The sequence below is a fragment of the Callorhinus ursinus genome, unplaced genomic scaffold (assembly GCF_003265705.2).
Source record: "Callorhinus ursinus isolate GAN/ISIS: 27379988/994484 unplaced genomic scaffold, GSC_fseal_2.0 scaffold68, whole genome shotgun sequence".
Classification (NCBI taxonomy): domain Eukaryota; kingdom Metazoa; phylum Chordata; class Mammalia; order Carnivora; family Otariidae; genus Callorhinus; species Callorhinus ursinus.
Window position 1 is genome coordinate 5,699,026 of NW_027397130.1, and position 14,641 is coordinate 5,713,666.

The 14,641-nt window shown below is 53.9% G+C and overlaps 2 protein-coding genes across 5 annotated transcripts in view; both read right to left on the reverse strand.

Moving 5' to 3' along the window:
• Positions 1–1,209, reverse strand: part of ITGB4 (integrin subunit beta 4) — a 30,962-nt gene extending 29,753 nt beyond the window's left edge. For 2 of the 4 annotated variants that reach the window (XM_073886162.1, XM_025860035.2), the window contains exon 1: positions 984–1,208. The gene's annotated coding sequence lies outside the window, so the exon portion shown is untranslated. Of the gene's footprint in view, positions 1–983 lie in introns of all 4 variants that reach the window. The other 2 variants (XM_073886161.1, XM_025860033.2) reach the window with 2 other exon arrangements.
• Positions 1,210–10,132: 8,923 nt separating this feature from the next.
• SAP30BP (SAP30 binding protein) overlaps positions 10,133–14,641 on the reverse strand; it is a 36,166-nt gene continuing 31,657 nt past the window's right edge. Inside the window, exons 8-11 of the mRNA XM_025860037.2 lie at positions 14,345–14,396; positions 13,404–13,462; positions 12,101–12,185; positions 10,133–11,806 (exon numbers count right to left, since the gene is read on the reverse strand). Of these exons, the coding sequence (XP_025715822.1) occupies positions 11,625–11,806; positions 12,101–12,185; positions 13,404–13,462; positions 14,345–14,396 (378 nt within the window). The 3' untranslated portion in view covers positions 10,133–11,624. The remainder of the gene's footprint in view (positions 11,807–12,100; positions 12,186–13,403; positions 13,463–14,344; positions 14,397–14,641) is intronic.

Below are 14,641 nucleotides of genomic sequence, written 5' to 3' on the forward strand. Positions count from 1 at the left end.
CTGTCCCCCAGCTCTCTCTCTTCTCTCAGCCCCCAGCATGGAGAGAGACTCTCAGCCTTCATTTCCAGCTCTGTCAGATCCTGGGGCTCAGGGTGTGGCCAGGCTGTGCTGGGGAGGGAAGGAGCCTAGCCGGGCTTTCAGAAGCCATCGGAAGTCCCTGCACCACAGCCAGAGGGCCACCAGTTGCTGAGTGGGAAAGGGGGCAAGCGCTGGAAGAGGCTGCAGCGGTGGGCATAGCTCCCAGGGCTGCTGAATGAGGTCAGGAGAGCTTCCTGGAGGAAGGGTGTCCTGAGCTGACTTTGAAGGGAGGGCAGGCATGTACTTGGCCAAAAAGAGAGTCAGGGACTCCCCAGACCTCAGCAAACATGTGCTTGGCCAAGGGGGGAGTCAGCACCTCCCCAGGCCCCAGATGGCCTTGTGGCACTGCACACAGCAGGCCAGGCCTCGGCAAACATGGAGAGCCTTTGCCTGTAGGTGGCTGTTGCCCCCCACTTCTTTGCAAACCCCAGTGGGCCCAGCCCATAGGCCCGCCAGCCACTGCCGAGCCTTTGCCCACTTCTCCCGAACACCCACCCAACCCTCAGGCCTCTCTCCCTGCTGCCCTCCTTTAGCGCCAAGGTCTCAGGGCCAAGAGCCCTGTCCGGCTCCACTGCCCCGCTGCCCCAGCTGCCCCCCGGGGCACACCCTGGCAGCCCAGGCATGTGCCCTGGGCAGGATGGGGCCAAGGTCAGCCAACCTTTAGGAAGGGAAGAGCTGACGAAATAAAAGCCACCCGGGCCTCCCAAAAGGGTCCCCTGATTTGCCGGCCAGGCTGGGTGGGCACTCACTTTCCCCTCCTCGCCTCCGAGGTCCCAGAATGGACGCCCAGCTCCAGCGGTCAGGGACACTGGAGGGGCGGGCGGGGTGCAGCCCGGCGACCCCCTGACTGCCGCCGGCCCGCGCCCAAGCCCCTGGCGCCTGCCGCGGTCGGAGGCCAGACCTACCTTGGCGCGCACTCGCGCCCTCCCCGCGCTGGGCTCCGCTCGGCCGCTCCGGCTGCAGCGCGCGGGCGAGCCGGGACTGTCCGGAGGGCGGCTGGCAGGGAGGGCGGGCGGCGGGCGGCGGGCGGCGGCCGCGGGGAGGGGACCGCTTTATGGGGCGGGCGGCAGGTGGGAAGGAGGCGCTGGTGAGTCAGGCCGGCTGCATTCCTGCGCGCGGCGCGCACCTGTCGAGACAGGAGCCGGGGCGCCGCCGCCGCCGCCGCCGGGCCCGCCCCCCGGAAAAGGCTGCGGCTCCCTCGGCGCCCGGCCCCTGCGCCCCAACTGATGGCGGCGGGGGAGGAGCCTCTCCCCTCTCTCCAGTCCAGCCCCGGGCGCCGCGCCTCCCCAGCCCTCCAGGCTGCAGACTCGACTCGGGCGTCCGGCAGCCTCGGGGCCGGGGGTGGCCTGTTAGCCCCCGGCTCCGACCGCCGCCCTCCCACCTCCGGACGCTAGGCTGTGAGCAGCCCCGCTGCCCCGACGGCCAAACCCGCAATCGACCACGCGCATGCCTTCCGTCCTGTGCCGGCGCAAGGCGCGGGCCCAGGGATGCCCCAGCTCGATCTGTCATTCCTTGGGTCCGCTCAGCCTCCCCTTCCCCCCGCCTGCACTTGTGTCCAGAGGGAGATCCCAGTAAGGACTGCTTCCCTGAGTGTCCTCAGGCAAGGTACTTAAACCTCCTTAAAATGTAATACCCACTAAGTGGCCAGCACCGACCTGACATGGAGTAGGCACTCAAATTGTTATAGTTGTTCTTGACAAGCTGGTTCACAAATCTGACCCCTGCGGTCCTCTGCGTGCAGTCTTTCAAGTGCCACACGTGTTCAAGCTGCAGCCTCTCAAGTTGCTCGATGACCCCAACCTGGTCTCCTTCTCTCGCCCCACCTGCCAACAGTGCCAGACTAGCAGCCCAGCCCCTCTGCCGAAACCATGCAGCTTCCGGCCACCGTGCTTTTGCTGGAGGCTGGGCCCTCTGCTCAGGATGTCTCCATTCTCCCACACCCCTGCCCCCAACCAGCCTGGTTTATCCTTCTTTCACTTGACAGCATTGCGTTGATGTCACATGCTCCAGAGAGCCTCTTGACCTCCCTGCACCTTTGGTTGGATTATGTGTCCCTGTAGCCACCCTGCCCCCAGGGCATGGCTTTTTCTTCTCATTTGCTATATTGGTTTGAAATGATCTGTTTAGGGGTTTCTGTTCCCCACTAGACTGTGAGCCCCGGGGATGGATGCTCTCTAGCACATCCTTTAATTTCCAGCACCTAGCACAGTGCCTGTCACATAGCAGGTGCTCAGTGAAAGCATGGCTGAACCAAATGCGACTGCCACAAAGCCTCCCAGCGTCTGCAAGCAGGCTTGTGCACTGCCAACTCTCAGACTGATCATGGGGGCAGGTGGGACCAGATGTGGCAGTGCCATGGATACGTGAGTGCTCCCTGCAACTGTGTGAGCCACAGTCTCCCTTGCTGGCCTAACCAGTGGTCTTTTTTTTTTTTTTTTTAAGATCTTATTTGGGGCACCTGGGTGGCTCAGTTGGTAAAGTGTCTGCCTTCGGCTCAGGTCATGATCCCGGGGTCCTGGGATCGAGCCCCATGTCCCCCCTACTCAGCGGGGAGTCTGCTTCTTCCTCTCCCTCTGCCTGCCACTCCCCCTGCTCTCTCTCTCCCTGACAAATAAATAAAATTAAAAATAAATAAATAAAGTAAGCTCTATGCCCAACGTAGGGCTTAAACTCATGGCCTATGAGATCAGGAGTCCCATGCTCTCCCGACAGAGCCAGCCAAGCACCCTCTGCTTAACGACGGGTCTCCAGGGTGCCTGGGTGGCTCAGTTGGTTAAGCGACTGCCTTCGGCTCAGGTCATGATCCTGGAGTCCTGGGATCGAGTCCTACATCGGGCTCCCTGCTCGACGGGGAGTCTGCTTCTCCCTCTGACCCTCTTCCCTCTCGTGCTATCTCTCATTCTCTCTCTCTCAAATAAATAAAATCTTTAAAAAACAAACAAACAAAACGATGGGTCTCCAAAGTGGACTGCAGACTCTCTAGGGACATGCCAGATGATCCACTGTTTTGTGTTTGACAATGTACATCACTTATTGTAGGGTGGTACGTGTTTCTACAAATAAACAAGGTAAATGATCAATAGTGGATGTGTGATCAGAACAGTCTGGTGACCATTCTAGAGACGCACTGTCAACCACCTCTCTAACTGAGATAGACACCCCTCAGGTGGACAGTTGCTAGGCCTGGTCTCTCCCCAGGGCTAGGGGATTGCTCAATAGACCCTTGTTAAATTATTTTTCCCCCAGGGGCACCTGGGTGGCTCAGTCAGTTAAGCATCTGACTTGATTTCAGCTCAGGTCATGATTTCAGGGTCCTAGGATCGAGCCCCACATCGGGCTCCCTGCTCAGCAGAGAGCTTTGCCTTCTCCCTCTGCCTCTTCCTGGCAGACGCTTAACGACTGAGCCATCCAGGTGCCTCTACCATTGTACACTATTGAATAAATAAAAAATTATTCATGCAAAAAAATTATTCATGCATAGTATTTGAAAAAAAGAAAAAATGTATTAGCCACCATTAGAGTGGAATATATTAACTATTTACTCTGAAATTGATAGTTAAAAGAATTCACCCTTTGGGCATTATTGACAGGATTATAAAATGATGCAACTGCTCTAGAACATAGTATGGTGGTCCTCAAAAAATTAAACACGGGACTACCACGTGTTCCATCAATCCCACTTTTGGGATATATCCAAAATAATTGAAAGTAGGGTGGAGAAGATTTATTTGCACACCATGTTCATATAGCAGCACTATTCAAATTTCCAAGGGGTGGGAACAACCCAACGCCCATTGACGGATGGATAAACCAAATGTGGTATTTAGATACTAAAGAATATTATTCAACCTTAAAAAGGCAGGAAATCTTGCCACATGCAACATAGATGGACATTATGGTAAGTGGAAATAAGCCAATTACAGAAAGACAAATACTGTATGATTCCATTTATATGAGGTTTCTAAAGGAGTCAAATTCATTGAGACAAAAAAATAGAATGGTAGTTAACCAGGGGCTGGAGGAGAAAGAAATGGGGAGCTGTTTAATAGGTATAGAGTTTCAGTTCTCAAGTTGAAAAGTTCTGGAGACCTGTTGCCCAACAATGTGAATATACTTAACACTGTTGAACTGTATATTTACAAATGATTAAAACGGTAATTTTTATGTTATATGTTTTTACCACAAAATCTTTTGGGTTGTTTTGTAATAATAGTGATTTTTTAAAAGTTTCTACCTCGGGGCGCTTGGGTGGCTCAGTTGGTTAAGCGTCTGCCTTCTGCTCAGGTCATGATCTCAGGGTCCTGGAATCAAGCCCCATATGGGGCTTCCTGCTCAGTGGGGAGTCTGCTTTTCCCTCTCCCTCTACCCCTCCCCCTGCTCATGCACGTGCTCTCTCTTTCTCTCTCTCTCTCAAATAAATAAAATCTTAAAAAACAAAAAAAAAGTTTCTACCTTGTTTGAGGAAAGCATCAGCATCCTAGAAACTGACTGGAAAGCAAAGCCTTTTGGTGAACGCACTAACCCCTCCAACCTGCTCTTACCTACAGGTCCTGACCTGAGCCACAGTGTCCAGCAGTGTTCCTGCCCTCCAGCCCTGCCCTGCAGGCAAACCATCCTGCTGCAAACTGGCCGTTTCTCCTCCCGAAAGGGGTTTTGTGCAATTCAGAGTTTTTCATAAACCGACACTCTTGTTTGTATAGCCTCTAGTCAATGGGAGATTTTTGTAGTAGGAAACGGAGGACCTCCCTTAAATCCTGAACAGGTTTTCCTAATTCCCAAAGTTTTACATATTTTCCTAATTTACTACTCACTAAATGTGTGAATAGGACTTTACCCACCTTTTATTAGTCAACATTCTTAAAGTTTTATTTTTTTAAAGATTTTATTTATTTATTTTTTTAAAGATTTTATTATTTATTTATTTGACAGAGAGAGACAGAGAGAGAGGGAACACAAGCAGGGGGAGTGGGAGAGGGAGAAGCAGGCATTCCACGGAGCATGGAGCCAGATGTGGGGCTGAATCCCACGACCCTGGGACCATGACCTGAGACGAAGGCAGACGCTTAATGCCTGAGCCACCCAGGGGCCCCAAGATTTTATTTATTTATTTATTTGACAGAGAGAAAGAGAGAGCACAAGCAGGGGAAGCGGCAGGCAGAGGGAGAGGGAGAAGCAGGCTCTCCGCCGAGCTGGGAGCCCAATGCGGGGCTCGATCCCAAGACTCTGGGATCACAACCTGATCCGAAGGCAGACGCTTAACCGACTGAGCCACCCAGCACCCCTAAAGATTTTATTTTTAAGTAGTCTCTACCCGCAACATGGTGCTTCTGTACCAAGCCAGCCAGATGCCCCCTTAAAGTCCTATTTTAGGGGTGCCTGGGTGGCTCAGTCAGCTAAGTGACTCTTGGTTTCCACTCAGGTCTTGATCTCAGGGTTGTGAGTTCATGTCCCATGCTGGGCATAGAGCCTACTTTAAAAAAAAAAAGGTCCTATTTTAGCTTTACATTTCAGACCTGTTCAATAAAACACGAAATAATAAAAAATAAAAGGTAAAATAAAAGTTTCTATAACCCAAAAAGAAGCATTTATCCTGTATTTTGGAGGACTTAGGTTTTTTTTTTTTTTTTATTAATTTTTTTAAGTAAGCTCCACACACACACCCAATGTAGGGCTTGAACTCACAATCCCGAGATCAGGAGTTACATTCTCTACTGACTGAGTCAGGCATATCCTACATTTTTGGAGGCACATAGTTCATCCCCTGTTGATGAAGGGAACTTTTATTTTTCTTTTTTCTTTTTCTTTTCTTTTTTTCTAAACATTTTATTTATTTATTTGAGAGAGAGAGAATGAGAGACAGAGAGCATGAGAGGGAAGAGGGTCAGAGGGAGAAGCAGACTCCCCGCTGAGCAGGGAGCCCGATGTGGGACTCGATCCCAGGACTCCAGGATCATGACCTGAGCTGAAGGCAGTCGCTTAACCAACTGAGCCACCCAGGCGCCCTATTTTTCTTTTTTAATCAGAAGGATAGCTTCTATTAATGTAGAAGCAGAAAATCACCATTCTTCAACCTCCAAACTCAGGCAAAGATCAACAAGGAATGCTGACTAAAACCACTCAGTGAAAGTTTGCTGGGAAGTGGGCAGAGTGACAAAGCATCATCATCCCCTCTAGCTTACTTCTTAATGACAAAGTAAATAATGTATTTTTACAATGGAGAGAGATGGCAGTCATTTCCTTAATAATCACTAACAGTGAGGCAGCTGATAACATGTGCCAGCCAATAAAACACACCCAGCACCATCTAGGACCATCTTTGCCAAAAATGTTTCACCTAAATCTAATCAGGCTTTTATTTATTGGGACAACTGGGTGGCTCAGTCAGTTAAGCAGCTGCCTTTGGCTCAGGTCATGGTCCCAGGGTCCCGGGATCGAGCCCCGCATCGGGCTCCCTGCTCCGCGGGAAGCCTGCTTCTCCCTCTCCCACTCCCCCGCTTGTGTTCCCTCTCTCGCTGTGTCTGTGTCAAATAAATAAATAAAATCTTCAAAAAAAAATAGTGTACAATGGTGATGTGATATAAGAGATCTATATTTGGTCATTGTCCATGGTTCCTGGGGCAGCTCTGGAGTGATAAAGGTGAAAGGAGTGTCTTTTGTTATTCATAACAGGCCCCTTTCAACCACTACAGAGTTTATGTTAATAAGGTGACTTTTGGAAAGCCACGAAGGATAGGGGCGCTCGTTGTCAGGGGAACCAACCACGTGATTAGAGTTGGAACTTTTGGCTTCAACACTCCCCCACCCCTACCCCTGCCCCTACGGACCTCTGGGGAGGAGGGGGAGGAGCTGGAGATTCAGTTCCATCACTAATAGTCCAATGATTTAATCCATCACGCCTAGTAATGAAGCCGCCATGAACATCTTAACCAAAGAGGGTTCAGAGAGCTCCCAGGTTGCTGAACACCTGGCCTGCTGGCAGGCTGGTGTGCCCAGAGAAGGCATGGAAGCTCCAAGCCCCTTGCTCCATACTGAGCCTCTATGCATCTCTTCTATCTGGCTCTTCCTTAGTTGTATTCTTTTATAAACCAGTAATCCATTAAGTAAACCGTTTTCCTGAGTCCTGTGAGCCATTCTAGCCAATTATTGAGTCTGAGGAGCGGGTCATGGGACCCCCCAATTTATAGCCAGTTGTTCAGAAGTATCAGAGGCCCAGCCCTACAATTAGCATTTGAGTGGTGGGTCCCCCCTCTTGTCGGACAAAGCTCTCACAAACTACAGGCAGTTGGTGTCAGAATTACATGATGTGGAAAGCCCATACATTTGGTGTCAGAAGTGTTTCGTGGGTGTTGTGAGTCGTAGTGTACAGAAAACAAGGGTTTTTTTTTTTTTAAGATTTTATTTATTTATTTGACAGAGAGAGACACAGCAAGAGAGGGAACACAGGCAGGGGGAGTGGGAGAGGGAGAAGCAGGCTTCCCGTCGAGCAGGGAGCCTGATGCGGGGCTCGATCCCAGGACCCTGGGATCATGACCTGAGCCGAAGGCAGACGCTTAACCAGTTGACTGAGCCACCCAGGTGCCCCGGGGGTTTTTCCTTTTTGACATAATTGCGTTCTTTCTGAATGTTCAGATTTCATCACATTTGGCCAGTGGGAGATCCCTTTAAACCAGTTTGATTGACCTTTGAAACACCTGTTAGTCTTCTTTGCTTTCTGTAACAAACTGCCCCAGTCACAACTTAGATTCTGGGAACGAAGATTCCTTTCTCTAAGGAGCCCTGGCCCCTTTAGAGGTCAAGATCCGGGTGCTATAGCTCAGTCTTTGTTAAGTGTCTGCCTTCGGCTCAGGTCACGGTCCCAGGGTCCTGGGATAGAGCCCCGCTTCGGGCTCCCTGTTCAGCGGGAAGCCTGCTTCTCCCTCTCCCACTCCCCCTGCTTGTGTTCCCTCTCTCGCTGTCTCTATCAAATAATAAATTTTTTTGAATTAAAAAAAGGATTTTATTTATTTCAGAGAGAGAGTTCAAGCAAGAGCACAAGCAGAGGGGAGAGAGAGAAGCAGACTCCCCAGGGAGCCCGACGTGGGGCTGGATCCCAGGACCCTGGGACCATGACCTGAGCCGAAGACAGACACTTAACTAAGACTGAGCCACCCAGGCGCCCTGGAAGTTTTTTTTTGAATCATGAGTTCATACTGATATTTCCAATACAAATTTAACAATAGAGAATTTTCTTAATTTCTTAGATTTTATTCTTTTATCTCTTTTCTCTTACTTTTGTTTTGTGTTCCCTTCCTTTCTTCATAAAAGGCATATTACTGCAGTGTTCTGCACCTTGCCCTTTTCATTTTATCTCTCCTCAAGATCACTCCAAATCTGTCCATGGAGATCTTCCTCATTCTTTTTTCTGGCTCGACAGGCCTTTTTCTTTTCTTTTTTTTTTAAAAGATTTTATTTATTTATTTGACAGAGACACAGCGAGAGAGGGAACACAAGCAGGGGGAGCGGGAGAGGGAAAAGCAGGCTTCCCGCGGAGCAGGGAGCCCGATGTGGGGCTCGATCCCAGCACCCTGGGATCATGACCTGAGCCGAAGGCAGATGCTTAATGACTGAGCCACCCAGGCGCCCGAACAGATCTTATTTTTTAAAGATTTTATTTATTTGAGAGAGACAGTAGGAGAGTGGGGATTGAGGAGCAGAGGGAGAAGCAGACTTCCCACTGAGCAGGGAGCCCGAAGTGGGACTCGATCCCGGGACTCCGCCACCCAGGCACCCCCAGAGATTTTAAACATATACAAAATTAGAGGGGATAATGAACCTTCCTGTGCCCATGACTGAGCCCCAGCAATTGCCAATGTGTGGACGATCTACAAGAGGAAGCTGGGAGGGCGGGGCACAAGGGTCGGGAGCTTTCAGTCCAGTGACCAAGGGGGCGAAAACCACCTCTCCTTCCATCCCTCTGTTCCTCCAATCACCTGGGCACTTGGGCCACAGCCTCGTTGACCACTCTCTGTCCACTCACAAAGAGAACCAGGAGACCCGAGTGGTCTCAGCCCTGCAACGTGTATGCAGAAGTTACAAGGCTCGGAGAAGGGAGTGAGGAACGCCCGGGGGGAGTCTGGGAGGGAAAGCCTGAGCTGCATCTGGAAGTGCCGCAGGTGCCCGGGTGGAGACAGGTAAAGGGCAGTAGAGAAGACCTGGAGGCCGGGAGGCTGGCAGTGGCGAGGCTGTTGGCAGCCTTGCATTGCCACACTGAAGGGGGGGACTCTTGGGTGGAAAGCAGGGGACCATGTGACCTGGTGAGAGCCCCATGGTGAGGGGGGTGTAGGATGAGGCCAGATGGGGCTTGGATGGGAGTAGGGAGGCTGAGACAACATACAGACGAGGTCGGAGCAAACTGCCATGAGAGGGATGAGGGCCAGAACTAAGCAGAAGGATGGCGGCGGGGAAGGGGCTTCCCAAGGGGCCCATGTGATGTGGGGACAGCACAAGATCCCAGGTATGGAGCTGTTGGCCCGGGATGGATTCTGAGGTCATCACCCCAGGTTAGAACTATAGGAAGAGGGCAGGGGTGCCTGGGTGGCTGGGACAGAGTTCAATCTGTCCAGACTGAGTTCTTTGTGAGCAGGGGCCAACCAGGCAGAAATCACTTAGGTCCCTAGTGCCTGCAACATCCAGTCTCCACAGAAAGGAACTAGTCATTTGACCCCATGCTACCCTCAGTGGGACTAAGGTGGACAGGAACTAATCCTGTCTTACGGAAGAGTAAAGTCAAATTCAGAGGGATCTGAGGCCTTGACCCAACTCACAAGGCTTCTAAGGGGAACAGCATGGCCGCCTGGGGCTGCCCAACTCATTGGGTGAGTGGTCATTACTGCTCGGGGGCAGGGCAGGGGGTGCCCAGAGGATAGCCAAGGGCCATGACCCTGGCCAGTCTTATCAGCTGTGGAGTCTGCTTCTCTCCTTGGTCTAAATGAAGGAACCGGATGGGCCAGCAACAAACAGTTGTACTTCACATTTATACAGCTCTTACATAAATCAGTTCACGGACGCCTCACAGTTGCCTTAGGAAGCTTTATTCCGGGGATCCGATAGGGAAGCCTCACAGAGATAAGGGCCCAGGACACACAACTAAAACACAACTTGTCTAAGCCAGGATCCAGAGCAGAGGTGCCAGGTGTATGCCGGCCACTCCCACGGCACCGCACGGCCTCCCACACAAGCCCCGGTGCCCTTGCACTATGGAGGGGCCTCCGCTGGAAGTCGCAGCTCCTCTCCAGGGTTGCTAAGTCCCATCAAAAGAGGGGAGGGTGACCACTGACCCCTCTCAGCGCCTGTGTGTGGAGGGGGGCGAGGGGGGAAGGGATGCCCGTGGGTCAACAGTGATTTTGGGGACAGGGGCAGGATCATCCTACTTCTCTGGTGACGAAGCAGTTACCAGATGTCATCGTAGCACCTCCTTCCTAACCCTCCGCCCGTGCCACCGAAGCAACACGGCTCTTCACAGCCCGGCTTCCCTCTCTGACACGGAGCCCTTCCGCGGGCCTGGAGAGTGGCCAAGGAGCAAGGAAGGCGAGTGAATTCCCTCCGGACTCTTGGGCCAACAGCGGCTGGGAAATTCGGTTTTGGCTTTAAGGGGGACCTGGCGGCCGCAGGCGCTGCCCAGGCACTGCTGTGGGGCAGAGATAACAGGCACAGGAAAGGTGGGGTGGCAGGAGCCTGCCAAGAGCCTGGCTTCCAGGTAAACAATGAGCTGCCGCCGGCCGGGGCAGGAGGTGATTCATGCTGCACACCGCGGGGAGCCTGCTGGCCGCGCTCGCTGGGCACTGAGGCACCGGGGCAGCCCTGGCCAGGCGCTCAGGCCTCCCGGGCTCCCTGCATGGGCTGGGGATCCAACTCAGGCCTTCTGGTAACTGGCTTGACTTCAAAAGCTGGGGTGTGTCTAAAAAGTGGTCGGGGAGGGCTCAATACCCCCGAGGCCTCGGCTCTTGTCGGAGAACTGGCCGGGTTTCAGGGTCAGGGCAGCGCAGAGCGGGAACAGCACCCCCTCCGCCCCGACTGTCTGGACTCCCGCCTGCCCGCGCCGAGAGGCAGATGCTGGGAACGACCACGGCAACTTCCTGGGCCACCCCCACGGACTAGTGCCACGGGCTTCGGCTGCTCTACTACCAACCTTGAGGTAGTCACCCCAACAAGAGGAGCTGGAGAGGGCACTCAGAACTTCCACTTCTGCCTCAGAACAGAGCACGGAAGAGGCCCGTGCAGCCAAGAGGCCCGAGATGTGAGAATATGGCGCTTCTGAGAGGGCACCGGACTCCTCTGTGGACACTGTCCACGGCAGCTGCCTCCTCTGTGGCAATGGCCCCTTCCTGTCTGGGCTGCCACACAGAGGGTTCTCGTGGGGTGGAATCTGGGAGCAGATCCCAGTCCTGAAGTCAACAAGGCGGCACCTCGGCACCGACGTCGGTCGCCGGGTTGCACAGTCTCCTCAGGTCCTGCAGAGGCAGCTCCCCTCAGAGAACGTCCAAGCCACCCCAAGCTGGGCCCTCACGTCACTGCTTGGCCTTTTTCACGATGGTGCCCACGGCAGAGATGACCGTGGTCTTGGAGCCACTGGCACTGGTGGTCACTGTGACGACAGCGGGCAGGGTGGCCGTGGTGGTGAGGATGGTGGGCTGGGCTATCGTCGTCACTGGGATGGCCGAGTCCCACTTGCTCTTCCTCTTCTGGGCATCTGGAACAAGGCAAGGGAGGCATCAGGACCAAGACAAACCAAATAGCAACACTCCCTTCTCTAGCAGGGCCCGCGGTCAGAGTCTGGGGGCCCAGCCACAGAAATGTGAGGGGCAGCCAGTGAATGGGGGACCGCAGCCCAGGCTCCCAAGAGGCCTTAACAAGCTCGGGGGTCAGGACAAAGCACGGCAAGGTGGAGCCTAGGCCCAGATCCCCAAGGCCCCGCCCCCAAACAAGGCAGGGAAACCCTCGCTCTGTCGGTGGTGCGGCTGGAAGCGGACGAGTTGCCTTCTACCTGCCACCGCTGTGCTGGCCGTGGTGGTGGTAGTGGCTGTGGCGTTGGTCGTGGTACCTTTCTTGGTGCCTGTCACAAACTCGATCTGGAGGGACAGAGAAAAGAGGTAAGGGCGGTGCCCAACTGTTTATCCACGTCCTTCTGCCGGCTCACTACCTTTTTTTTTTTTTAAGCTGCGGGGGAGAGGGAGAGAGAGAGTCTCAAGCAGGTGCCACACCCAGCATGGAGCGGACCTGGGGCTCGATCTCACAACCCTAAGATCCGGACCTGAGCCAAAATCAAGAGTTGGATGTTTAACTGACTGAGCCACCCAGGGGGCCCTTTTATTTATTAGGAGTGGGGAGGGGCAGAGGAAGACGGAGAGAGAGGACCTATTTTTACTACTTTGAGGAGACTCTTCCTTTTTTTTTTTTTTTTTTAAAGATTTTATCTATTTATCTGACAGAGAGTGAGATAGAGAGCGAGCACAAGCAGGGGGAGCGGCAGGCAGAGGGTGAAGTGGGGCTCGATGCCAGGACCCTCAGATCTTGACCAGAGCCAAAGGTCCTGGTCTGACTTAACCGACTGAGCCACCCAGGCGCTCCGAGGAGAGCCTTCCAGACAGACAGAACAATGCTCCCGGTGTCACCAAGTTTCTGCACATGCAGGGCAAACCAACTTGCTGCCCTGCCTCACATTCTGGGTGGAGGTGGACCCACCCGCACAGAAGCACAGCTTTCGTTCCCGGGTGCTGCAGACATGGCCCACACTAAGCTTGGGGTTTGGAATGGGGAGGGAAAGGGCTAGAACGGTCATCACCCCAGCAGCCGCTCCGAGAGCTGCCAGCACACCAGGGCTGCAGCCCCTGCCTGGGGGTCGGGAGGCAACCTGGAGGCTCAGGTGGTGCCCTGAGGACATTCAGTCTCAGCGTCAAATTTCTGTTCCCCAAAGAATTCAGACCGTGCTGCTTGGGAAGAAGTGGTGCTCAGGGCCCTAAAATAAGGGGTCACCTGGCCACTGGACATGGGACCTACAAGGAGGCAGTGAGGCGGACTGCGGACATCAGATCTGGAGGCCAGGAAAGCGCTCTCAGAAGGAAGACCTGCCAGTCTATCAGGCCGGGGAGGACCCGGACGCCAGCAGTGAGAGCCAGCAGGGCAGAGTGGCTGTGAGGGGAGCAGGGGGAGGGTACAGCGCAGCAAACCACAAGACCCCAGGAAACCAAGTGGAAGCACCTGAGAGGCACCCCAAGCCGAAGGTGAGGGCTGGGCAACAACACTGCACGTACCCGCCCCTCCCACCAGAACATTCATCCGTCACTTACTTTGGTTCGTTCCTTTTTGGCCTTTTCCAATTTGTCCATTTCAATCTTCTGGGCTTTAGCTACAAAGACAAGGGAAGATCTGAGAAAAGCAGCCCTGGAACAGCCCCCACGTGAAGGGCCACTTCAGGCTGAGGGACCCCACACCAGCACTGGCCCTGTCCCCTGTGCTCTTGCCCAGTGCGCACAGGTAGCCTCCAGGCCACGGGATTCACTGTCCTTTTGTGATGGAGAAATGGAAGTGCCGGCCCTCGGCCAGCATCGAGCAGAGGCCTCACACTGGAAGGCTCAGGGGCTGGGGCTGTGCACCCTTGTGTGGAGCGGCCGGCTGCTCCGGAGCACCAGCTGACTGTCGCCACGCGGGGATGCAGGCCACGTGTGGACGGCCTTCCCGCTGACCGAGGGAAGCCGGGACTACAGATTTGAGGTAAAATGTTGGCAACTCATTCAAATTAAAGCAAAACTTGCGCGGGCCAAACAAAACACACCTACAGGCCAGATCTGTTCCATGGGCTGCTGGGTTACGATCTGTCAGCGGAGGGCTTGGACTCTGAAATTCCTCCCAGTTCTCCCTATGAGGGACCCTTGAGAAAATGCTTTCTCACTGGTTTCAGGACACGCTGTCCCCCCACCTGGGACACTCTCTCTGCACCTTCGAACCTTAGCCTGTACAGGACTTCTTTGGCAAGGCTGTCCCCCCTTCCGGCCCCCTTCAGCTGGGTAGGGGACCCAGCCTGCACCCCCACCACACCCCTCACTGCTGGGACTGCTCCTTCTTTGCCTTCTGTGCCAGGTCATAAGCCTCCTAAGTCACAGTGGGTCTGTCTCGTTCAAGGCTGTATACCCACCTCCTCAGACATGGCCTGACACAGAGGAAACCCTGAGATACATGTTGGCTGGCTGACTGAACAGACAGAAGGACAGACAGATGGACGTCCACCTACCTAATGCCTCATAGTAGGAGTCCTCAGACCAGCCGTGGGGGTCAAACATATCCTGCAAAAGGAAGTTAACACTGCAGCCAGCAAGGGTCATTGGATGACAAATGGCTTAGAAACCCAAGTCCCTCTCTCCAAGTCTTTCCATGGATTTTTCCTGGCCTGGAGGCCCCTGCCTTAAGGGCACAGGGGCTCAGCTGTTATCCCTGGTCTCCAGCCACGGGGGTGGCGATCTGCTCCCGGGAATATGAGGCGGTGATGCGTCTGTCTGTGGGCTGTGCTGCAGGAGCCCAGTGAGTGCAC